General features: G+C 35.1%; 1 protein-coding gene across 2 annotated transcripts in view; it reads right to left on the bottom strand.

Annotated features, from left to right (window-relative positions):
• The window catches only part of VPS45 (vacuolar protein sorting 45 homolog), a 48,329-nt gene that overhangs the window by 13,974 nt on the left and 9,067 nt on the right, over positions 1–25,288 (bottom strand). The window contains exons 8-14 of one of the 2 annotated variants that reach the window (XM_006216922.4): positions 22,792–22,926; positions 22,261–22,374; positions 21,680–21,847; positions 13,595–13,753; positions 13,287–13,394; positions 12,363–12,484; positions 1,048–1,179 (exon numbers count right to left, since the gene is read on the bottom strand). In XM_006216922.4, the coding sequence (XP_006216984.1) occupies positions 1,048–1,179; positions 12,363–12,484; positions 13,287–13,394; positions 13,595–13,753; positions 21,680–21,847; positions 22,261–22,374; positions 22,792–22,926 (938 nt within the window). The remainder of the gene's footprint in view (positions 1–1,047; positions 1,180–12,362; positions 12,485–13,286; positions 13,395–13,594; positions 13,754–21,679; positions 21,848–22,260; positions 22,375–22,791; positions 22,927–25,288) is intronic. The other variant, XM_072946653.1, reaches the window with a different exon arrangement.

The following is a 25,288-nucleotide window of genomic DNA, read 5'->3' on the forward strand; positions in this document are numbered from 1 at the left end:
TGTGACTTACCCCCACTGCCTCCATGCACTACCAGTTTCTCTTTACCTTGCTCTGCTTTTTTTCTCCCATAGAACTTTTCATCTTCTGATTTACTACAAAATATAAAATATACTTCTTATTAACTTATGATTTATTTCTGTCTCCCTCGACGTTAAAATGTAAGCCTCATAAAGACTAGGATCTTTGTGTTTATTCAGAGGTATCCCAATATTCAGTAAATGTTTGCTGAATGAGTGAATGAACTACTGACTTTATGCTGGTCTGATTTGTTCAATAAATGTTTATCTATTCTAGAACTCATAACTAGGGCAATATGATTTCTGACTGTTTCACACAGATGTTGGTGAAAATATTTGTGGTGATACAGAACAACTCATATCTATCAACCTTTTCACTTATTACCCACATTCCAGCTCGTTGACTACTTGCTGTTCTTTTTCCACGTATGTTGTCTATAGCTCTCCGTTAACTTGCTCATGTGGTTAAATCTGCCTAGAATGTGCTCTCTCTCCTTATGTCCATTTTCTATCCAAGGCTCAGCATATACACTAGCTTCTCCATGAAACATTTGCTAATTTCTCTTAGCCACTCTGGCTCTTCTATCTTTCTCCAGGCACTTACTTTCTTATATATGTATATATTTTTTCTATCTTTACAATGACTTGCCTGAGGCAGGACCTTTCTCTTATTCATCTTTGTATTCTTTTTACTAAATACTAATTGAATGAATGTAGTTAATCAACAAAACAGAAAAACTCACAGAATTCAATACCATTATGTTTAGGTATTTTCAAAGTGCCAGTCTGTTCTTTTAACATAGGAAACAAAATTGTTGACAGTGCAGGCTGGTCCTTTCTTTCCAGGTCTTCTGACTGAATTGTGTAGCTCTCTCATCTCACACAAACTCTAAATTATTCTATGAACTGATGCATTTTGGTCTACAGCAGTTTGGTTCACATTGACCTTACTCCTTCTACATAAAGGGAATTGAAGCTTTCCTCTCTGGGAAAGGGGATAGAGTTGTAGGACTGAATGTTCTCCCTTACCTTTTTGTGTTGTGCACTGTGGTTCCTCCCAGGACAGTCCTCACTCCAGGAGTGGTACGGTTCAGGTTATAAACTGTTAGAGCCTCTTCATAGGTGGCTCCTCCAATTATGAACACAATGATATCCTGAGGTCTGTAATAATGAAGAAAGTTAATATCATAGGATAAGGGGGAAAAAGGGCAAAGATTTGTTGTTACTATTATATACACAGTTTTAATTTCTGAATCTTTCCTTTTCGGTAAAGGAAGCAGAATTAATGCAGAATAGAATAAAAGGTTTAAAAAAAGTTTTAATTATCTGAAATTGGCAGGAAACAGAGCAGGAAATGCTGAATAGTGATTTGCTTTCTGTTTATGAGCGGATGTCTTTTAATTTCTGTGCTATGGATTTCAGAATAGCACAATAGTATTTGCTGGAACCAAATGTAGAAATAATCTTTTATATTCAAGAGGCTGAAGAGTACTTCACTGTGACATGATAGCAATATAGCAGTAATTTATGCTTGTACTACACATCTCCTTTCATGTATAAGCCCTCTGTCAAATACAGTGTCATTACAATGGCCTCTGTTCCAGAACCTCCAAGTATTTTGGAAAGTACTGGTATATCTGGATGTCTTCCTAACACTGCAACTAGAAACATTTAGTATTTTGAGTGCAAAAAAAACAATGGGACACATTAACTAATGGTGCTTCTAGGAACTCCACCTCTTCTTAAAATCTTTGTTCCTGAATCCTTTGATAAACCAAGAAAAAGAAACCATGGAAACAAACAAACAACCCATGGGTGTAGTTTTGATACTGGACATGCTGACACATCAGCTCAGTCACTAGCTTAATTTGGGTCATACTGTGTAGGTTTTACCATGTTTCAATCTTTATGAAAATGGCTTCATAACAAAAGTGAGTGACCTTCCTAGTAGATCCCTCTGTAGATACCAACAAGGAGATCATAGTATTTTCAAAACTATTAAAGTTTGCCTTGTTTTTCTTTTCTCATGCCATCAAAAGAAGATAAAATTACTTAATCTTAGTAGGCAAATAATTTTGTTAAATCACTTACTGGACATTGTTTAAAACAACATAAAGCAGAAGGATCTATTTTGGAGGTTACAGCACAAAGCTAAATAGAAACGTCTTTAATCAAGGGATGAATGTGCTTATGTGTAAATCAGGAGGGAAAAAATACCCCTACATTTCCTTTCTGTCTCTCTGTCTCTTTCTAAAACACCTTGAAGGAATCACTAACTGGGAGACTATTTGTTCTTATGGGACTTCATGAACACAGACTTGGATATTGTGGCTATTTAAAAACGTTCAGATAATCTCCGAATTGCAGAGATACCCAATGAAAGGCTCCCAATGATGAAGGGGTGGTTATGTTGCAATTCGGTAGTCAATTATGACATTTCCATGTGAACTTGGCACTTAAAATCATGCCTTTGAAATACTAAGTTTACTTTTAAAAAAAATTGAAAAATAGTTATTTTACAACATTGTATTAGTTTCTGGTGTACAGCATAGTGATTCAGTTATACATATATATACACACACACATTCTTTTTCATATTCTTTTTCTTTGTAGGTTATTACAAGATATTGAATGTAGTTCCCTGTGCTATACAGAAGGACCTGGTTATTTATCTATTCTGTATACAGTAGTTTGTATCTGCTAATCCTAAACTTCCAATTTAGCCTTCCCCTCGCCTTTACCCTTTGGTAACAGTAAGTTTGTTTTCTATGTCTGTGAGGCTCTTTCTGCTTTGTAAATAAGTTCATTTGTCTAATTTTTTTTTACATTCTACATAAGTGATATCATATGGTATTTTGTTAAATTTACCTTTTAAAACAAAATAAGCTTTCTTGAAGACTACCCACCTAAAACAATGTATTTAGCAACACAATGCTTTAAGTGTTACATACGGTTATACATTCTACATTTTTTGTTATTTTAAGATATACTGTTTTTGACCAGATAAATGTTAACACGTGGTATGAAATAAAAAAGGGTATACTGTACAAAAAGTAAGTTTCCTTCTCACCTCAGTCCTCTTGTACCCGTTTCTCTCTAGAGGCAAATACTATTACTCACCTCTTAAGTATATCCTTTCAGAGATATTATCTATGTTTGTGTATATACATATAAATATATTTATAAGGTACATGCGTATTATGTATATATATTATATAATATACATATTACATCTATACACACACAAATGGAAGCATCTTATATGCAGTTGTGTGCACATATTGCACATTTTAAATCTTGGTAGATATCACCAAGTTGCTTGAAAGATGTCGTCCTACCAGCAATTCAGGAAAGTGCCTATTTGTCCACATTCTGTCAGTATTATCAAAGCTTTTAGTCCTTCTGACCTAAGTTGATCACTTGCTCCTCCTCAATTCACTTTCTTCACTTGGTTTTCCAGGACATCACATTTTTTTGGTTTTCTTCCTACTTCACAAGTTGATATTTTTCAATGCCCTTTGATGGTTTTGCCTTATCTTCCTGACCTCTTAATGGTGGAGTGTCCAGAACCCAGTCATTGGGGTTCTTCTTGATCTATACCTACTTCCTAGACCTGCTCTAATGTAGCAGCCACTAGCCACGTGTGGCTATTTAAATTTAAATTAATTAAAATGAAATGGAAAATTCAGTTCCTCAGTGGAACCAGCCGTATTTCAAGTGATTCACAGTCCCATGTAGCTAGTAGCTACCTTATTAGATAGCACAGATATAGTACATTTCCACCATTTTAGAAATTTCTACTGAACTGCACTTCCCTAGATGATCTCACCCAGTTTTGTGGTTTCATTTATCTGCTGATGACTCCCAAATCTCCAGCCCAGACCTCTCTTCTAAATGCCAGACTTAAATATCTATTTGACATTTCTTCTTGGATGTTTAGTTTATTTCTGAATTCAACATGTTCAAATCTCTAATCTTCTCCCCTAGGCCTGTTCCACATATAGCCTTCCCCATCTTAGTTGATAGCCAATCTATCTTTTTGTTTACTTCTAAAAACTTTGGAGCTGTCCTAACTCCCTCTTTATGGCTGGAGTGAAGCATATAAGTTGGAGATATAGTGAGAGAAAGAGAGGGGAATCTTGAATCTTCTAGGCAGTGAGAGAATCACCAAAGGGTTTTAATAGGTTATCATGATCCTATTTGCTTTTTTGAAGGATAATTTTGGCAACTGTTTGAGAATGAACTAGGAGTTGCTGGTGAGAAAATCTGGAGAACAAAAGGCTACTGTAAGACTTCTAGGAAGATGTAATGAAAGTTGAAACTAAAGAAGTATCAGGAATGGAGGGGAGGAACTAGATATAGAAGACACAAAAAACATAGACTCTTCAGTATTTGGTCAATGATTAAATGTGGAGGATAAGGATAAAGGAAGAGTCCATAATAATTTCAAGTATTCTGGTTTTGATGACTAGATATAGTAGTTTAAGTTTGAGAACAAAGAATGCAAGACTGACTTACTGAAAGTAAGACAAAAACATGCTGTTTTTGACTTACCTGTGGAACACCCCAATGGAGATGTCCACTAGACATCTGGATGTTCAGGCCTGGTGATTTCCTTGAATACAAGTGGCAGCTAGTCATGGGAATAGATGAGTTCTACCTAGAAAGATCATGTAGAATGAAAGGAGAACCAAAAGACCAAGTTTGGGGGGATTCTATAACGTCTATGGGATAAGCAAGAAGAGCAGCTAGCAAAAGCAGCTGAGAAGGAAACTGTCAGAAAGGTAGGAGAACCAGAAGGGAGAGGCCAAGGGACAAGTGAGTTTCAAGAACAAAATGGCTAAGTGTTAAATGCAGCAGTGAGGTATAAAAGTGAGGATTAAAACAGACCACTGTGCACATTCTTGCAATATGACTTTGTAAGAAAAGTTTCAGTGTGTTATAGTGGTGTAAGAAGCCAGGGTACATAGACTGAAGAGGTGAGAAGTGAAAATGACTTTATCAAAGAAGCTGACTCTGAAAGGAAGGAGATAGGTTAGAAGAGAACCCAGGCTCAAGGACTTTCAATTGATTACTTAACAGGAGAAACTTGAATATGCTTGAGAAAGTACTTAAAGGAGGAGAACCTGAAAATACAAAGGAAGGAGGGAGAAGGAGAAAAAAGAGAGAGACGAGAAGGGAGAGAAAGTGCAAATAACTACAGAGAAAGGCTTCAAGTATGATGAACTCTCAAATATTCTGGGGCTGAATATTTAGGCAAAATAGAGGTTCTCTTCTTTTTCTGCAACTGGTATGTGTTGTTTCAATTCTTACTAGTATTTCTGCAGAAGGGGGAGGGGAAGATGAACATCTAAAACTCAAGTTCAGTTCCTGTCAGGATTTTTAGGGATACATTTCATTAGGAAGGAATCAAATAAGCTACAGTTAGTTGTAATTTTAAAAACTGATATGAATCCCTATAACTTTTATCATAGCATCACCCTCATGACTATACACAAAATTTCTAAGGCTATAAATTCTTTTTAATTCTTCCCATTATATTGGTTCTAGAGGTACTGATGATCTGAGATAATAATGGCTTCTCAAGAATAGTCACAACTGGTTTAATATTCATTAAAGGATGAGTTCTATAGGGAAAAAAATCCAATGTTATAAGAATGTGTCATCAAGGAGACAGAGGACACTCTACCAACAGTTTGGTCTATGCTGTCACTATCTGGGGGTCAGTCTAGGTGGAAAATAGGAGGAAAAAAAGGCAGTTACAGTATTCAGAAATAATAAAATCCTCAAAATCGAAATGAATTTTTGCCAGAAAATGAGTATTTTTTACAGTAAAATTCCACATCCAGTGCTCTTTATATTGAGGGACAAATCTAGCCTGAGACTCATTATGCACATTATCTTTAAGTAAACACTCATGAATTACACAGATTACTTCATTAAGAGGAGGGGAAGGAGGTTTCTCCCTTACAGAGGTACACGGACTGACGAGAGGAACTAGACAGTAACACTTTTGTTTTATGCTCCTGATCTGATAAGTCAATTTAAAAACCAGCTGAGCAGAGTAATGAGGATCATCCTGGAAAATGATGTTGCTTCTCCATAGCTGCCCTCTGCCCATCACCTGCCTTGAGAATACATCTGTCTCTTATGGAAAAGAATGGCAAGAACTGGGAAGAAATAAACTAAAGTGGGTTTCTAGTAGAGCCAGAGAACACTATCCTTTAGTCTGATAATTTCAGGGTGCCAGAGTGTTTTAGTGTTGCTGGAGAGGGAAGAAAATGTCACTGGTGGTAACTGTGGGTGTAGGTTATATTAATGTGAGGACGAAACTTACATATAGGGATAGGCTCTTAGAGCTTGACTCAGTTGTGTACCTAACAAAGATGACTATGTCACATTTGGTTATAAAAACATTAATAAATCTTTTATTGAGCCTCCTACTATTTAGTCAGGCTGGCTTAAGGAGGAACATCGGTGAAAAACAAAAAAAAACAAAAACCAGCCTTGATATTTTTTCTTTTCATTCCTTTCCCCGGTGAATTTTAAAAGTAGATGTTCTGGTGAGGCCAACATTAAAACATAGAGCAAATCATTTTTATATGATGGTTGAAGCTAAATGGAATACACAAGTTCAATTCTTTGTACACATCTTCCTGTGCTCTGTAATTCACCATAGCAACCAAAAGCATTAATTAATGCAGATAGCAAACATTAGAAAACAGCAGCCTGTTCATGCTGTATATACTCAACTAATTTATATCTTATTTTATTAGAAAAATAAACAAAAACATTTTCACATGTAGTATTTCTGGAAATCATTACTTTAATCATTAAGTAGAAAAACAAACTTTTAAGAGGCAATATTTTATCTACTTTGTGCACTGTTGCACTTTTGAATACAGTACTTACAAATGGTAAAGATCATATAAGCACTGATTATAGGAAAAAGGGCCAATGATAAAGGACTGCTTCTTTTATAGAAACAAAAATAACAAGATTCTACTAAATTTGTGTAAACTGGAGTTTGAATTGACTAATTCTGGAATGCATGACCAGATAGCTTCATTTTCTCACCAAATGTTTAAGTTGCTTCTTTTTATTAGGGACAAAAAGCAATTCTGGAGTGCGAAAAAAAGATTAGCCTGATAAATAGAATATATGGGAGTCCCACCTGCAGGAGAAAGACCAAACCCAATTTGTGGATATAGCTATAATGCCACACAGGTTAATCACTAACTAAAGCCAAGGGCTAAAACATTTCTACAGTTGTTCCTGGCTTTGCCAAGTTGTGTTCTTATCACATTTCCTTTGACATTTTCTAATATTACAATAACAACAAAACCAAGAAGTTCTATCATGATGAGGCTTAAGTTGTCATAAAGATGACTGAAATCAATGACTCTTTTCAATGTGATGATCCTGGGCAAGTAGTGACTAGAGCTGAGAGTGGGGCCAAGTGGATACAGAGCCAAAATACTGTATAGGCAAACAGCAAAAAATCTAAATTTTCTGGTAACATCAACCAAATTTATTCTCTAGTTTAAATTTTCCAACTGTAAATCTTGTCATATCAACTACTGCAAATGTCTACATAAGAAATTTGACAAACATCTATTGAACACCTATTAGTAAAGCACTGTGTTAAATACTGTGAAAAACCAAATATTAACAAAACATAATTCTTACTTCAAGATTACAATACTTAATACAATACCTACTAGGAAGAATAGATATGTATACAGCTAACTACTATCTCAATATCCCGAGGTAACCACTATTAACAATTTCTTGTCTGTTCTTTCAGAAATATTTACTACATACATAAACATATATGTGCTTGCACATATATATATGTACAGCCAAGCACAGACTTATTTAGATACACATATATACATAATGAAACTTATGCTTATATACAGCTTTTTTAACTTAAACGGGTTATTATAGCATCTTGCTTTTCTATCTAATATATCTTAGAAAGTTCTTATATTACCCCATGAAGAGTTATGCCATTTTTTTAAGAAGAATGCATAGTACTGTACCATAATCTTGGTAACCAGTCTTCTATTGATAAATATTTAGTTTGTTTCTGTTTTTTCACTATTATAAATAATGTTTTGGTAAATATCCTTGTTTATATGTCTTTGTGTACTTGTGCAAGTATATCCAAATGGCAAATTTTAAGAAGTGGAATTGTTTAGTAGGTCTTTTCAAGTCCTCTGCAGTCTTCTTTCTGTTAAGCAGGGCTATGAGGTGGCACATATGTCTTCTGTGCCCCGCACTGTAGTTTTGTAACCATTTCTCTGCCTTCTTCAAAATTTCTACTAACTTAGAAGTTCATCATGTAGTTGCACTGTTTCTTTCTGACCTCCTTTCCTGGTCACACTCTCTCATTCCCTGAAGACCTTAGCTCTGGTTTACTGTCTTCCTTTTTACTCTTGCTCCTTTCAAGATTTTTAGTGACTTTAAGATCAATATAGTAACAAGTCTACCTAATAAAACTGGAAAAAAAAGATCAAAATGGATTATTCATCACACATCCTGTTCTCCTCACCTACACGGATCTGTTCTTTCATCCCTCACAACCTCCAACATCCATGTTTGTAACATAAATTTTTGCATTACAGATATCTGCAACATGAATCTTGAATTCAAGATCTCTTTCTCCAATAACCACTCCCTCAACTTTTAATTCACTTATGCTAATCCCTCTACTGTAATAATTCTCTGACTTTATCAGTACCTCCAGTTTACTCAACAGTACTTTTTTCACTAGCCAATACCCTCCTCCTTTTTTCATTTCCCCAAATCCTGGTGAGACCCAACCATCAGCCTTTTCCTCATTTATTCGAGTGCAACTAAAAGTTGCTAGAGAAAACCACATAACTAAGCTCATTGGCTGTATTTTAGATTAATGACTAATGGGCAAAAAAACTCCAATGGGCACTCAAACTTGCCTAGAAGTTCTACCTACATTTCCCTAGTAAATTTGATTCCTAGCCTACAAGATAACAATTACATAATGTTTTCTCTTTTTACTTCCTACCTTAGCTGATAACTTGACATCATATTTAGAAGCAATTAGACAAGATGGCCCCCAAGTTCATACCATCAAAACTGATACAGTGAAAGAAGTACCTCTGCTTCTATGAGAGCATCCTCTGCTTGTGCTCTAGATCCCCTAAAGACTTCACTTCCGCAGCTCTTCCTCTTTCTCTTCTGCATTATCCATTTCTCCTTCTTTAGGATAATCTCATCAGATTACAAATATGCTTTAGAATTTCTCTTTTCTCTGAGCCCACCACAATCTCTTTTAGCTACCATCCCATTTCTCTGACACTTTCATTTTATCTTATACCTTGCAACCCTCTCTAATTTGGCTTCTAAACTAATTGAAACTAGGGAATAAGGTAATCAAAGACCTTCATGTTGCCAAATCTGACAGATTCTTCACTGTCTTCACCTTTTTTTTTGAGTGAAGGTAGATTTATTCAGAGAGATACATTGAAAGGCAAGAGAAAGGTCACAAGGTGTGGGGGTTGGGTGCTTAGATTAAAAGTAGGTACACATTCCATAGACAGAATGTAGGCCATCTCCAAAGAGAGAGGGGCGGCCCACCTTTTTTTTTTTTAATCTCTCAGAAGACTAGTCTCTCAGAAGAGTGGTCTCTCGGAAGACTGGTCTCAGGTTACTACTCACTCCTTGGTTTTCATGACACCGTGCTTTTCTGGTTTTCCTCCTACCTTTCTTTCTCTTCTTCAGCCTCCATTGCTGACTCCACATCCTCAAGAGTGTTTGGTCCTGGGGTCTCTTTTTTCTCTTCCTATGCTCTCTCCCTAGGTGATCTAGTCTAGTCCTGTGGCTTTAAATCACCAAAATCTTGTTGACTTCCAATTTAGCATCTAATGTTTCCACTTGGCTACTTAACGGGCATCTGCAGCTTAACAACAGAACTCTTGATTTCCATCCAAAACCTGAGAGTTATTCTTGAGTTCTCTCTTACCCTCCTTGTCCCATCAATCTACTCCATTAAACAAGTCTATTGATTCTGCCTTCTCTCCCAGCCTCCTTATCCGAACCACTTACATTTCTTACCTGGACTATTGCAGTCACCGCCTAAAGTAGTCTTTCTGCATCTAATTTCAATAATCCATTCTCCCCACAAGGTAATCTCTTAATGCATAACTCAGTTCATGTCACTTAAATGTTTAAAGCCCTTCAATGGCTTCTTATGACATTTAAAATTCAAAAAAACAAAAACAAAAACTAACCTCTCTACCAGGGCCTATAAGAAAGACCCTATGAGACCCAGTCCTACTTATCTTCTCAATTTCTTATTTCCTCCTGATTTGCTATGCTCCAAGCACAACAGACTTCTTCCTGCCATGAACTTGCCAAGTTCTCTTTTTTCAAGGACTTTGCCCTGGTGTTCCCTCTGTTTGTGATGCTTTTCCTCCTAATCATTATGTGATTGGTTCTTTCTTGTAATTCAAAACTCATCTTAAATGTCACTTCTTCAGAGAGGTTTTATCCATGTAAAGTAGCCCTCTCCACCTCTACAAAGTTACTCTAGCTCATTATCCTATTTATTTCCTCACTAGCACTTATCTCAGTCAAATTATATTCTTTATATGTTTACTAGTTTACTGTCTGTGTCCTTCGTGTGAGTTCCTTGAGGGGAAGTACTTCACCTTTCCTGTCACTTCTGTTTCCCCAGCATCTAGCAGTTTTTGAGATACTGAAGGCACTCAATAAATATTGTTATATAAAAGGATCAAACAGTTGAAGTATTAACTACGTATGTACTTAGGTAACAGTGACAAATGCTACCAGATGCTGACAACTGAAAAATGTGTATTTTATTGGACGAGCATCATTTTGAGCTTTGTCTGGAAATGAATTACTCAAATTAGAAAGGTTTACTGTCATGAATTAATCACCCACAATATACTCTTCTGATGATCTATTATGTCCTTTTAGCAGTAAGTGGCTAATATCTTGCTCAGTAATTGTTATATGAAATTCATAAGAAAATTAGTATTTTTACTTTTATCATACTAATTAGAATGCTATGTAACAGAGTTATACTATTTTTTAAAAAGCCTCTCAGATAAGTTAATAGCTCTGGCTATTCATTCTTAACCACTTAGCTGACATTTCTGAATCTTGATACCAAAGCCTTTAAACATTTTATCTGAACAAGTGTACTCTCTGAATTTAACCCCAGATGTTCTGTCTCTCAACCTTTGATTTATTTATTTTTATTGATGTATAGTCAGTTTACAATGTTGTGTCAATCTCTGGTGTACAGCATGTTTCAGTCATACATATACATACATATATTTTTTTCATATTCTTTTTCATTGCAGGTTACTATAAGATATTGAATATAGTTCCCTGTGGCAACCTTGGATTTTTTAAAAAGATTTTTTTTCTGCTCTGTTACCAAATTATGGAGTTTTTTTAAAGGAAAAAAGGTGAAAACATTTATTTTATCATATAAGGTATATTTATGTACCTCCATTTTTCTCCTTTCAGAAATTCATTATATTTTTAAAATACTATTCTTCCAAGGATCTTAGATTATAATTAGCTGATATAACAGAAAAATTACACCAACAGTAACAATTCTCACATCAATCTATCCAATAGGGTCCAGCTACATATATTAGGCTCTTTATAACATATGTTCCCAATAAAAAATACACAAGAATATAATTGATAACTAGGTAGAATTTGTGTATATTTAAAATTTCAGGTTGGCCTGCATAAATTGTTCTGGACAAGTTTTGTTTTTATTAAAACTAACAAACCACTGGTTTAAAATGACAATTAATTGCTTCCTTTATAATACCCAAAAAGAAATCCATCCTTTTCTCCTGTGTAACAAATGGCCTTTGTTAATTAGGTCTCAGTTTGTATGCTGGCCACATTTGGCAAAGTCCAGTCCTCACCAAAAATAGTAACAACCTGCTCTGGATGGCAATCAAGCAGCAAATCTATTTCTGGCTTTAATGTTTGAAACTCCAAATGCTAGATGACATGGAACTGAACCTTGTATGGCATAAGTAAACTGGTCTGATAATAAAAGACAGAACACAGGTATTTGAGAGTGCTCCAAAACACCTGTTTCTTTACTTCAAAAGAAATAAGGTTTCAGGCTTGGTAGACGAATTTAAATCGAACTTCGACAGATGAAAACCAAAAGAAACTTAGAACTGAAACAACCGGGGAAGGAAGAGTAGAACGATATAATCTTAGCTGCAGTCCCTTATATTACCCTAAATTTCCTATTTTCTTAGTGTTTCTGGTTTTTATGATTAGTATCTTTGATACCTTACCTGTCTCTGAGTGTGCTGGGGCCTAGATAAGGGTACAGGTTTTCCTTAAGCTTTCCTTTGATGAGATGGTCCAGGGTCTCATGCAGGAAAGGCTGATGCTGAGTATACACATTTTCTACTCCCTAAGACAGGGGGAAATGGTTCTCACATCACTTTTTGAAACTTACAATGTAACAGTTAATGCTATTCATATCAAAAAAGGACATGCACTCAATAGAGATTTCATGGGATAGATTCAAGCAGGAATTTTAGGAGAATTTTACAGTTAATTATTTTAATTATTTTCACCAATTAGAAGTGTTCCAATCTCATAAAATTTAAGGCTAGCTATTATAAAGGAATTTTAAAAATGGAATTGCTTAAATGCTTCATCACTGACTCTCATTCTTTTGTGAAAATATTACATATATGATAGGCAGAGGAAATAAAAGGAAAGGACCACGTAGGAAAGGAGATTAGAAACATTCAGGAAAATGGAAAAATTTCAGGAAACATAAAAAAGGCTAGGAGATTAAAACTAATTTTTGACCATTTTAAGAAAATAGGTTAGTATTTTAAAAAGATCTACCATTGTTTGCTTCATCTTCAATTTCCTTCAAAGAAAAACTACCTAATGAATCTTAAATTATAAATAAATGGAGTAAAATAGCTATGACTAACAGAACTGTCTGCCTTTTTAACTCTTAGGTATTTCCTGGAAATATCTTGTTATTCTCTTCTTAGCTTTTTGGGCCAATGCTGATGCTGCTCCAATACAGAAAGTATTTAAAGAAAAAGCTTTCAAGAGGATGTCTGCTTTAATTTCATTTAATTTTCATAGCACTAAATCAGTAGCAATCCTAAAGTTACTTTGAAGATCATATTCATTCATTCTCAGCCTCAGGGGCTTAAACTGTTTCTGAGGAGAGCACAGAGGTGTCATACCTTCAGTCCTTTGAGGAACTGTTTGGTAATAGCCACAGCATCCTTGGGGCTGAAGAGGTCACTTCCTCTGACCCGTTTACCACCATATTCAACAACTGCAGACACAAGCTTTAAAAAAAAAAAAAAAGGAGAAACAACCTCTTATTGCTTGGGGATCAGGAAGAAAATAACTTTATTAAGAAAATGAAGACGTGAGAGGACAGCATTATACGTTTTTGTGGGTAAGAAGTCTTATCATTTGTGAGAGCTAAGGATATAATAACAGAGTTGGTTCCTGTTTGGTGGGATTAATATACAAATCTGGTTACCTTTCGATACTTCTCAGAAACTCCTTTATTTCTGAGGTCCAGCATTAATCCTGGAAGGCTATTGCTGCTGTGTCGCTCATAATGTAGAGCATAAAGCATCACCAGGCGGGCAGCATCAAACTCTGTCACTTTGGGGTTCTGCAGGAGCCTCTTTATATTCTGAAGAAAGATAGAGAGAACTGTTACTTATCCTCCCCTCACTTGGGTGATGTATAATATCTTAGATCTAATAATTATTGAATGGCAGTGATAGAGCTGAGTTTATGACTAAAATTACTACCATGGCAATGTATAGGTCATAGGTTTAGCAACTGTTTCAACACAGAAAATTAAATGCCTTTTGCCTAAGATAAGAATTAAATAATGAAATAAACTCTTACTGTAATTGCTTTAGGACAAAAATGAATTTAACTATGGATATTTCCTCTTTTCTTTCCTTTGATTGAGATGGCCCAGCGTTTCATGTAGGAAAGGTTGCAGTTTCCTCACTGATATAAGGAACACATAATATTTCTACCACTTCAAACAATACAGCACACAAGAGAACTGACCAAGTGACTTGTAAGACTCTACTTCTTTCTCTTAACGTTAGTGATTGACTAGCGAAATGGAGACAGGTTGGTAGAATTTTACACAGGAGGACTGGACTGGGCTTCATCTCCAAGAAGCATCAGATGTAACAATATGTCTACATGGTTTACGGATTTACGAATATGTAACAGCATGTAATCTCTAAATTGAATACTTATGATCTTAAGAGGGCACGTACTGACAGCAAAGGAAGTTAGGCAAAATCACGTTTAGGTTCTGTCAATCCCCATGTTAAGGGACTTCCCTATAGTATGGATTTATATTTATTATGCAGCAGAACAAATTAATTAAAGCCAACAAATACTTTTTGATCATTCTCTAAGCATAAGGCCCAATGACTGGAGGGGATACAGAGATGAGTTAGAGACAGATTCTGTCCTCAGTGAGTTCACAGACAATGGGGTGAAGGGGGATAAAACAAGCATAGCCTTTTCTGCTATGAAGTGTGCTTCTTTAATGCATTTCAGTTCTGTGAGACTGGTAACTATGGGAATAACACAGAAGGCATATTGGTTTATATGTTATTTTTCCAGCAAGTTAATATTTAGAAGAAATCAGGGGCAAGTTTCCCTTTTAAAGAGGAAGCTTTACCAATGTGTTAAGAAAAAAAGATGAAAATCCTACAGAATTGTTTTCTGTAAGTAGCTGGTTTTATAGCTTTAAAAATTGCTGTACTTTCCACTATGTTAAGCTATATGGGAAAAGGCCAAGTGCAAATGGAAAAAAAAAGATGCAAAGATATCTCTCTCTGTTAAAAAGCAAAACAAAACCACCACCAAAAACTGACATATCCCCATATTATATTTTTAGTTTTGATTAAACAAATCTCTATGAGAAGCAAATATTTTTGAGGCCTTATATCTTGAAAAATAAAACATGGGCCCTAGCCATAAAACCAAAAAGGATGGACTGAGTGCATTTCTAGTGCAAATGCCAGTGGAGAGTTAACTGTGCTAGCATTTTAATTAGGATTGTTATTATTTTATTAGGGCTCTGATTACAAAGTTATATAGATTTTTCTTTTTTTTTGTTACATAAATTTTAAGTGATCTTCTTATAATCCTATCTTCCCATAGCCCTTGTTTATTTTTAGTGCATGATTTTGCAGAATGTGAGGTTTTTCAGAAACACATATGTATGCAAAAACCAAAAACTGAAAATCAGTGCAATGGGGGGAAGGGGACACAAAGTGAAGAGAGTTCATCTGGTTGCTGAGGAATCAAGAAAGACTTCATGAAGGAAGTGACATTTGCAGAAGGCCCTAAACAATCAAGAAGTGTTGGAATTAGACTGAGAGGCTGAAAGAGAAGATATTATTAGGCATATGGAAATCAGAGAAAGAAACTGGTTGGTTGAAAGACTAGCAAGAACCTTAGAAGGCACTGGATTGTGAGGACGTAACAACTGACACCTGTGTAGTACTTTGCAACTTACAAGATGCTTTTACATACATTATCATTTTCGTACTTTACGATCAGCAGGCCTAATGTCTAAGCACACTAAAGAGGGACTATGATGAAATGGGGAACCTCCCAGGTAGCTCTCTCAAGTAGAAAGTTCTCTGAGTAGGATTCCTGTTGTTGCTTTTCTGGGTGGGCATTGCACTGCCTTCATCCTTACAATCAAAGGATCAAAAAGGAACAAATGTCTCTTTTCTGGATTTAAAACCTGCAGTCATAAAACTTTCCTTACTTTTTTCTTTTTCTGGTAACTTTTCCATAGAGCCATCACTAAATATAGACTTAGAATATTTGGTCAAATGTCCCACTAGTTTCTATTATAATATGATAAAATTTCATGGTATAAATTATTAAGTAAAAATACACAATTTCATAGGCATCCCAGTCCACCTGGCATACACAGAGAACATCCACCTGGGATCTCTCTTGTTGCTTTTTTTAATAGGCACAATGTTTCATTTTTTCACCCTTGCAGTCACTCTCTTTTTACCTTAAATCTGCTCAATTTCTGGCTGACCTGTCTGTATAATTTTAAGCAAATCTAAGATACTCAAGTAACTATAATCCCTTAAAACTGGTATGGGGACAAAGACTATTTGCAGCAATCAGCTTGTACTCTTCTTATCTCTCCCTTTCTAATTACCTTCACTTGGATCTTGGCTCTTGGCTCTGTTTCCCATTAAAAAATCTACTTCTATTCCTTGAGATATGTTACTGGTATTTAGAGTCCTTGGCTTGGCACTTAGCTCTTCCTCAATAGCCTCCTGAGCTGATGGCCCAGATCTGATCAAGATTACATTGAACAGAGTATTTTGCTTACTTTTGAGTCCTTAGGACCTAACCCATGGCCAAGGTCAGCTAGACTTATCCATTCCTTCATGAAAAGAAACCTGTAGGTACAAGCTGAATTCTTTCTTGTCTTTCAGCTATGTAAGTCCTTGGAATTTGCTGGGCCTTTTTGTCTACCTGGATCCCATGTTATCCTTTGACCTAATTTTCAACTATTTCCCTCATGGCTATTTGACTCATCAGCCTGACTGACAGTGGCATTATATTGAGATTCCAGGGTACTAACTAGAAAAGAGGAGAAAAAGAATCCAAGAGACTTCTAATTAGCTAGGGGTGTGTATATATGGTGGTATTTATATGTTGGAAATACGACTGAATTATATACTGAACTTTCTGGTTTATCTTTTCTTATTAAATTTCCCATATGCCTTAAGATAATGAGAGGAAAGTATACTGTCACATGATAACAACGGCTGAGTAAAGAGCAAAACAGAAAACTACTGTCCACTTAAGAAAATAGGATTCAAAAATCTTCCACTGAATTCTAACATTAGCTTAGGCCCAATTAAGGAATATGAAAAGAAAAGCAAAAACACTGTCTTTGAAGGTCTAGTTTCAAAAAGGAGCTAATGTTCACTCAAAAGACATCAATTAAAAGACAATTATTTTCTGATATTTAGAGATTCTTCTATTGTTTTGGGTTGACTAGTTTTCTACTTTTCTGTTTTCTTCTACTAAAACTATGATGAGGTAGCATAAGAAAAAACTTTTGCAATGACATAACTACATTTTAAACCATTGTACAAATTACAGTTGAAGTCTGCAACTAAAGATAGTCCCCATTTTTTGCTTTAATTTAACCTAAAGAAAAGGATCTGTACCTTGTTATCAACTATCACATTAATGAGGCAGAACAGTCAATGAATAGCATTAGAAGCCAGAAGATTAGAACAGCAAGATGAAACTGGCAGAAGTCTTCAACATGCTGATATGACAAAAAATGAGTAACAGTTTGAGAGAACAGTGTTATGGGACTATAAAGAGCTTATCTAAGAAGAGTGATAGAAAGTAGGTAGGACCCAATTCGACTAACTGGTAAATACATCTGAGTCAGTATTCTTTGGCTTAATGACTAGTCAAATTTAGCTTTGCTGTAGGTCTTCTCCTGGCCAACACTTTGTGAAATACTGGTTAAACATTGGTTTAGAGAGAAAAGGATCATTTTTACTCTTAACTGGTAAAAGTAAAATTAGCTCAATGTATCCCAATTTTCTTATGATTTTAATGAGAAGCAAAAAGCCCTTCTAAAATCAGGGAGAGATCCAAGGTCATGAGTGAATTAAAAAACATGTTCTGGATGCCATAAAGAAAAGGGAATGTACCATCAAGTAATAATACTGAAAATAGTCATAGTTAGTACACACTGAATGTTGTAAGTACCAGGGACCACAGTAAGCGCTTTGTATGTATTAGCTCATTGCACTCTCACAAAAATCTTTGAGGTAAATACTGATATTTTCCTCCATTTTATGGACAAAAAGACTAAGACGTGGAGTAGTTAAGAATCATTTTCAAACCCAAGTTATCAAAGATCTAAGCTCTTAGCCACTATTCTATACTGCTTCAAATAGAACTCTTCGTCTTCATTTTTCTAATAACTATTTATTGTCTTTACTATGTGTCATTAATGGGATGATTTGAGATCTTTTACCCAAGGTCAGGAAAGGATATAAAATAGACTAGATCTTCCTTCCAAATGAAAAACTGTGTTATGAAAACACAGAGGGAAGAAATCATTCATTTTCTGAAGATTTTTCTCTTTATGGTGTTAAAAAAAATCTTCCTTACAAATCAAATGAATGTTTTACAAGGCTGTGCATATGTTTCAATGATAGTATGTTGCAGTTTGGTTCTAGTGAAATTCTTCTAAATCAAATTTTTGTTAGCCTGCAGGATAAGTGGTTAAAAGTGGCAGCAATTTCTAGGTTAATTTTTAGCAATATGTGAACTTTTTTTTTTCTCACAATGATACAGTTACTATTCAATAAAGCAGACCTCAACTCTACTCAAAAACCAATTCTTTGCTTCATGACGTATTATTATCTAAGGTCAAGCCAAGGAATGCTATAACCCATCTAAGGGTCAGGCCCATGGCATCTACTCATTATTAAACAAAAGTTCTCTTTACAGACTATTTAAATCATGTTGCCAAAGAATTCTTTTATGGTGGGGGAATCCAAATCAACTGCTTACTGTAAAACCCTAATACCATGGGCAAGAAAACCTTCAAAAGATAATTTTTAAAAATATAAAATAGATCACAAATGCAATTCATATTTTAAAATATCTATTTTCCTTTTGAAATGAACAAAAAATAAGATTTCAGGCAAGAATTACAATAACCTTCTAACTGCTTTCCATACGGCAGAGAGATACAAATAAAGATACTAAACTTGGCTAGTTTGTTTCTATTATTTTAAAGGGAAAAATAAAAAGATAAAGAAACATAAGGAAGCTTAAATTTAGTTATAGGACACAATTATTTTCATTTAATAAGAAAAGAAAATTCATTTTATTGAGAAAAATAAAAAGCTTCCATAGGAATACTTCTATTAGGCCCACAAACCAACTATGAACTGTTTTTAGCCATGTTGTTTAAAGTAAGTCGGCCAAGTTAAATAAATTGTGATGTATCTTTACAAAGGAATACTTCAGTGATTAAATAGAATGAGTTTGGGTTCTGGTCTGGAACAGTCTCTGAGATACTTAGTTAAGTGAAAAAGCAAAATACAAAAGTATGTGTACAATATGGTATCATCTGAATTTTAAAAGGATAAAGAGATATACTCACTCGCATAGGCTGCACACACACAGTAGCTGTAAGGATGCAAGTGAAACTACTAAGAGGCTCAGTGTTTACTATGTAGCTCTTTCACCAAATACTTATATTATCTATCTAAGGGTTAGAACTTAATACAGTTAAAAAATAGTCAGCCTAGAAGTTCTTTGTGAATATTTAGGAAGACAGATGAAATGAAAAGATTTGACAGAAATACTTTTCATAAATATAAAGCAAATAGCATCTTTGTGATTTTCAAAATGATGATATTTTCAGAAGGTATCTTGATAAACATTAAAAAACAAAATTAAACCTCAACACCTGTAAATCATAGTAAAGACCTTGGTCTAACTAGAACAACCACAGGTGTTGGATTTCTTTCTTCTGATTATACCATATCTTAAAAAAAAATTATGCTTAGGGGAAGGAAACCAACATTTACAAAGCACCTATCATTTCTGAAGCATTTTATATCTCATTGAATCCTGATTAACAACCTAAAAGTGTGAAATCATTACCCCTGAGACCGGGCAAAATAAGTAATTTCCCCAAAGAAATGTTGATCTGTAGAGACGGGACATAAGCCAAGACAATATGCCTCCAAAGCCTGTGTTGCTTCCATTATACCACGCTGGCTTTATTTTATAAAGTAAAGAATTGCAGCAGGGAAAGAAAGAGACTAAGTTTTAGAATATAGTGTCTATTAATAAGGAAATGTGCTTCTTGTAATAAGTGGCTTACAAACAGCTATCTCCCAAAGGATTCATTCTCAAGTTACATATTGTCAGTGGTACCACATTTTGTCATTTCTCAAAAACTTTGGAATTATCTGTTTGTTCTGTCTTGTTATCCTTATATCCAATCTTTCAATAAAATGTTATTTTCTCCCTTTGAAATGTCTCTCACATTTGCCCTTACTGTACATTTTTATTACTATCACCGTAAGTCTACTAGCCTCTCTGACTTCAGTGGGTTTTTTTTTACCTCTAAAGCATCCTTACTAGATTAAATTTTCTAAAATACTGCTTTCATCATAACCACTTTCTATAAAACTTCCTGCACTGCATCTCTTTGCCTATCTCAGCAAGTACAAATTCCTCTTGCAAGCTTCTTCATAAACTGGTTCCCGTTTACAATTCAATTTTAATCTCCTATTTCTCTTCCACACCCACTCTCAACAGGTCATAATGTTTATTATTTTTTGCATACTTCTGCATCTTTGCTTTGCCAAAATCCTCCTCCAGATTCTATTCATTATTTATAGTCCATCTTAATATTACCTTCTCTAAAAACCTGTCCCTAATAACCTCAAATCTTATTACAGTTAGTACCACAGTTCTGACTTAATTAAATATTATCTTGAAACACTGCCTAATTATTACTCATGCTTTAGTTCTGTCTCTTCAATTATACTATAAATTTCATGAGGCCAGGGTCTGATGATGTTACTCTTCTTCTAAAATCCTCTCATAGCTCCCACCATTTTAAGATTAAAGGCCAATCTCCTTTTAATGGCCACAATCAGGCCTCAATCTATCTTTCTGGTTTATCTAGGACCACTCCTCATTTTGTATCCTGCACTAGCTATACTGAATTATTCTGTTCCCTTATTTAATTTATTTTTTTCATATCTCCATGCCTGCATTCTTTCTGCTGAGAATTTCCTTCCTTTTCTCTGGTTTGTGCACTCCTACTTATTTACTTGTCCAGAACCAAATCTAGTCATCTTCTCTAAGAAACTCTAAGAAGCCTTATCCTTAGGTAAAACAGTTCTCCTTCCTCTGTACTTCCATATCCCTTTGTAATACCCCTAGGATAGCACTTACTGCATGCATTATAATTCCTGGTTTAAATTTCTTTCTCCCTTACTATAATGTGAACTCTCTGAGGAAAAGGATGGCATCTTATTCATCTTTGTACCTGTAGATCCTTATAGCATTTTGTATATGGAGCAGGCAGTCACGTTCGTGGAATAAAAAGCATACGTTCAACAATTAAAAACTTAGATAATACATTTTAACATACGTTATATCTTTTAAAATCTTCCTAACAACCCTGTGAGATAAGTATCATTATATCTCTTTTACAAATGAAGAAACTGGCTCAGAGATGAAGCCAATAGCTCCAGGTCACAAAGCCAGTCTAGTATTCTTTCTACTAGACTAGGCTGCCCCTCTAAATACTCAGTTGATTGTCTGAACTCTTTGGGACTGCACATTTTTCTTCTCCTGTGCCTCTTATCCTGTGTCTATCTTAAGTAATACTAATTTGTGTTCTTCTTAACTGCTTGTTAGACTGTAAATTCCATGTTGGTGAAGAAGGATTACTTGCCTTTGTATCTCTTGCTCTGCCTGGCACAGTGCCTTACACATAGTAGGTGCTCATCAAATTGGACTGAATAGATACCTGGAGAGCACTAGAATGGTCATTTTGACAGGCCAGTTCTTGCTCAACCTCCGAAACCTCCAGCAGATTCCGCTCACTGACCAACCGAGACAGCTCTCCAACCACTGTCACATGCTTTGATACAGTCCCAGACATCTTCTTGAACTGTGGGTAATTCTCAACAAAGGCCTGCCATGGGAAAGACATCAATTGGGGGTTCTGTTACTTCTTGACTAAGGTAGGCATGATGAACAAGGAAAAAAAAAAGAAAAAGGCAGGGGTTGTTCTTCTGCCCAGACTAAGACATCTAAAACTTTTAATCACATGGCATTTTGTTATGCTTAAGAAGAGAAGAACTGATCTATGTTAGTAGACTGAGTTTTTAAAGAGCCCAAATATGATGGAAGAATGGAAAGAAGTACATGGCTTATTATGAAGTTTCCACTATACTGTTTCCTAAAGAGAAATATTACAGAAAATAATCTCAAACCAAACAAAATGAATCAAAGCAGAAATCAGACCCAGAATATTCCAGAAATGTTGCGTACTTGAATATTTCCAAAGTCTTAAATGTTAGTCATCTATGTACATGTTTCATTTACCTTCATGTCTGCTATTGATTCTAGTTTTTGCTGTTCTTTTGGTTTCTTCTTCTGAAAGTCTTCCATGAGATTCTTTATGTTGCTACCAATCTCAGCAAAGTTCAGGTACATATTCTGTGAAAAAAGGAAGTTGGAAACACAGTTCTAGCAACTAGTCCAACTTTCAGACAATTTAAAAGAAGAAGTGAACAAAACTCCTGAATACAGTTAGAATTGAAGGGCAAGAAAATTCCACCATAATTACCAAAACTGGATACTGGCCAGGACACTGGTGATGAATACCACCACTGTTCTCACAAATGGCTATGGACAGGAGGGAAGTAAATAAATTGAGCTCTAATTTCTATGGAAAAAATACTGTTAAAGGGTCAGGAAAAGTCTTCTATGTTCCCTTGAGATACAGTTTATCTACAGGATGCCTCTATAATCCTTCCACACAAAATTTCATATCTGTCCTCATTCTAACATATCAATATTAACCTTCTTACATAAAAACAACTAAAAACAATTAAAAACAATTAAACCACTTACATTAGCATAAAATTCATCATTTTCAGCGGACAGGACCACCTCTCTCAAGTCTTTACTGATCCCTGGCACTCTGGAAAGATCAATCCGATTGTTGTTTATGCCCAGTAGTTCATGGACCATGGCCTGATATGTCCACTAAAAAAAGAATTATGACAAAAAAAAAACCCACAAAAACTGGTAACTGACAAAACATGGAAATAGTAAATGTTCAGAAAAACAAAAACTGATAATATTCTTAGTAGCTAGTCTTCTGTTCTGTACATGGAGGCTCTCTATTTAGCTAGAATTTTATTAATACTTTGTGCCATACTAAGGATTAAGATTGTCATTTTAATGGGTTAAACATCCAAAAGTCAAAACACTTTTAGATTTCACACTTTTGGAAGAAGGGCGGCAACATTAATATTCCTGATAGAAAGAAAACAAATTAGATCTATCATTAGCTCTAATTTTTGCTCATGAATTAAGAATATATTTTTGGCTTCACAGATAGGGCTATATTGGTACTGCAGTTACAAGCTGTACCATTTCCTGTACGCTTCTGTGGTTTTCTGCAGCATGAGAAGTGTGTTCTTGCAGATCTATCTGAGTGGTGCTATATTTATCCTGGGAACACTAATATTATCAGAAAAAAACTTGTGAGTTGATCAAAACATGCATATTCAGAAGCTCACCTCTGAATCCATTTTACTTTATGTTTTTACTTAATATGCATTGTGAAGAAGGATTGGTTTCTAGTTTTACAAAATGTGAACTTATTTGGTAAAACTGAGAAGGAGAAACCTCAAATTCTGTCTTCTCACATTTTATGGAGAATGGGTTACTTTTAGTCAGAGGCCCAATTGAATATTTTCCAGCAAATTTCCCTCTAAATCTAGAGTCTAAATACTAGGAATGTTTAGGTATGTATACTTCATGTTAAACAATCTACATTAAAATAACTTAAGAGGTTATAAAAGAAGGTGCTTTATATCCTAAAATATTTGCCAGATGAATCCTTGAAAAAGCAAGCTTCGTTAGAGCATTTAAAATAAGTACAACAAAATGTTTTATGCTTCTACACACAACATCCTGTGCATGCTTTTGCCATTAGCACATACTTGATAATTAAAACGATCTGTTTACCCTCCCTTCATTGGACCATGAATTCTTTGAGAGCAGAGACTGTATCTTTTAAATCTTTTACCTCCAGTACTTAATACAGTACCTCGCACATAACAGGTTCTCAGTGAAATCTGTTGAATGAATGACTGCTTTTCTTTGGGAAACAGAATTATAGGCAATCATTTTTCTTTCTACTTATTTATATTATCAAAAAATTTTTGTTAAATTACTAAAGTGAATTTACTGAAGTTGTACACTGTATTAATATATAAAATATATAATATATAATGTGTTACATGTAATATATAAAATATATAAAGTTATATTACTTCAAATTTTAGGAATATGTGGCTATCATATCACAGAGAAGTTGCATTTCACAGCCACAGATTTCCCCTATCATTAACATTATTATAAGCTGGGAAGAAACTGAAACACAGACTGTGCCTTTCCCTACAAATTCAAAGTCACTATTAATAAAGCATCTACAAAGTGTAAGGCACTGTGCTTGTACTTGCAAAAGAACAAACAGCAGTAAGACACTGTCTTGAAGGAATGTATAACCTAGGAGAGTGTGAAAACAATCAAGGGCACAACACAGGAAGTGCAGCATGAGACAGGAGACACAAAGTTCTACAGTGATTTTAGGGAAAAAGAACATGTCTGACAAAAGAATAAAGGTTTCAAGATGTTTCAAGTGGTTTTAAAGGATAAGAATTTTGAGAGGTGAAGATGGGAAGAGAAGGTATTCCAAACATTCCAGAGTTCAGACAGAGGTCACAATATGAATAAAATGATGGCAGGAAATCATGAGGCAAATCTGCACAGTAGTGAGCTGTAGGTTTTATATAAGGTTGAGCCCATATTGTAAAGGCTCACGGAAGCCAAGTTCAGGAGTCTGTAATTTAACCCAGTAGGCAAATGGGAACCAATTAAGATTTTAAAGCCAGGAGTAATAGGATCAGAACTGTGCTTTAGTAAAAGCAATTTAACATCACTGTGTCTGTGAAATACATTAGAGTGGGAAGAAATTAAAAGTGGGGAAGCAAGTAGATGATTATTGTAGGATTTCTATGGGAGATTAGGTACACCAAGGTAATGGCAATATGAATGGAAAAGAGCAGACACTAGAAAAGTAGAATCTACAGAACACAGAAGTTGCCTTAATTAGGGGCGGTAGCAGAAAGGGACCGGAAGGATGAGGCAGAATAAGGAGTCAAAGATGACTGTGGCTGGAAGAACACTGATACCAAAACACTAGGAAACACAAGGCTTAAAACAAGAATAGCTGAAAAGAAGGAGGCAAATAAATGGACCATGCTGTTCATTTCCACATCTGCATTTTGATGAATACCACTTGAAATCATCCTTCTATTATGCTAACAAAGGGTTC

The sequence above is a fragment of the Vicugna pacos genome, chromosome 21, assembly GCF_048564905.1.
Source record: "Vicugna pacos chromosome 21, VicPac4, whole genome shotgun sequence".
In the NCBI taxonomy this organism is placed as follows: domain Eukaryota; kingdom Metazoa; phylum Chordata; class Mammalia; order Artiodactyla; family Camelidae; genus Vicugna; species Vicugna pacos.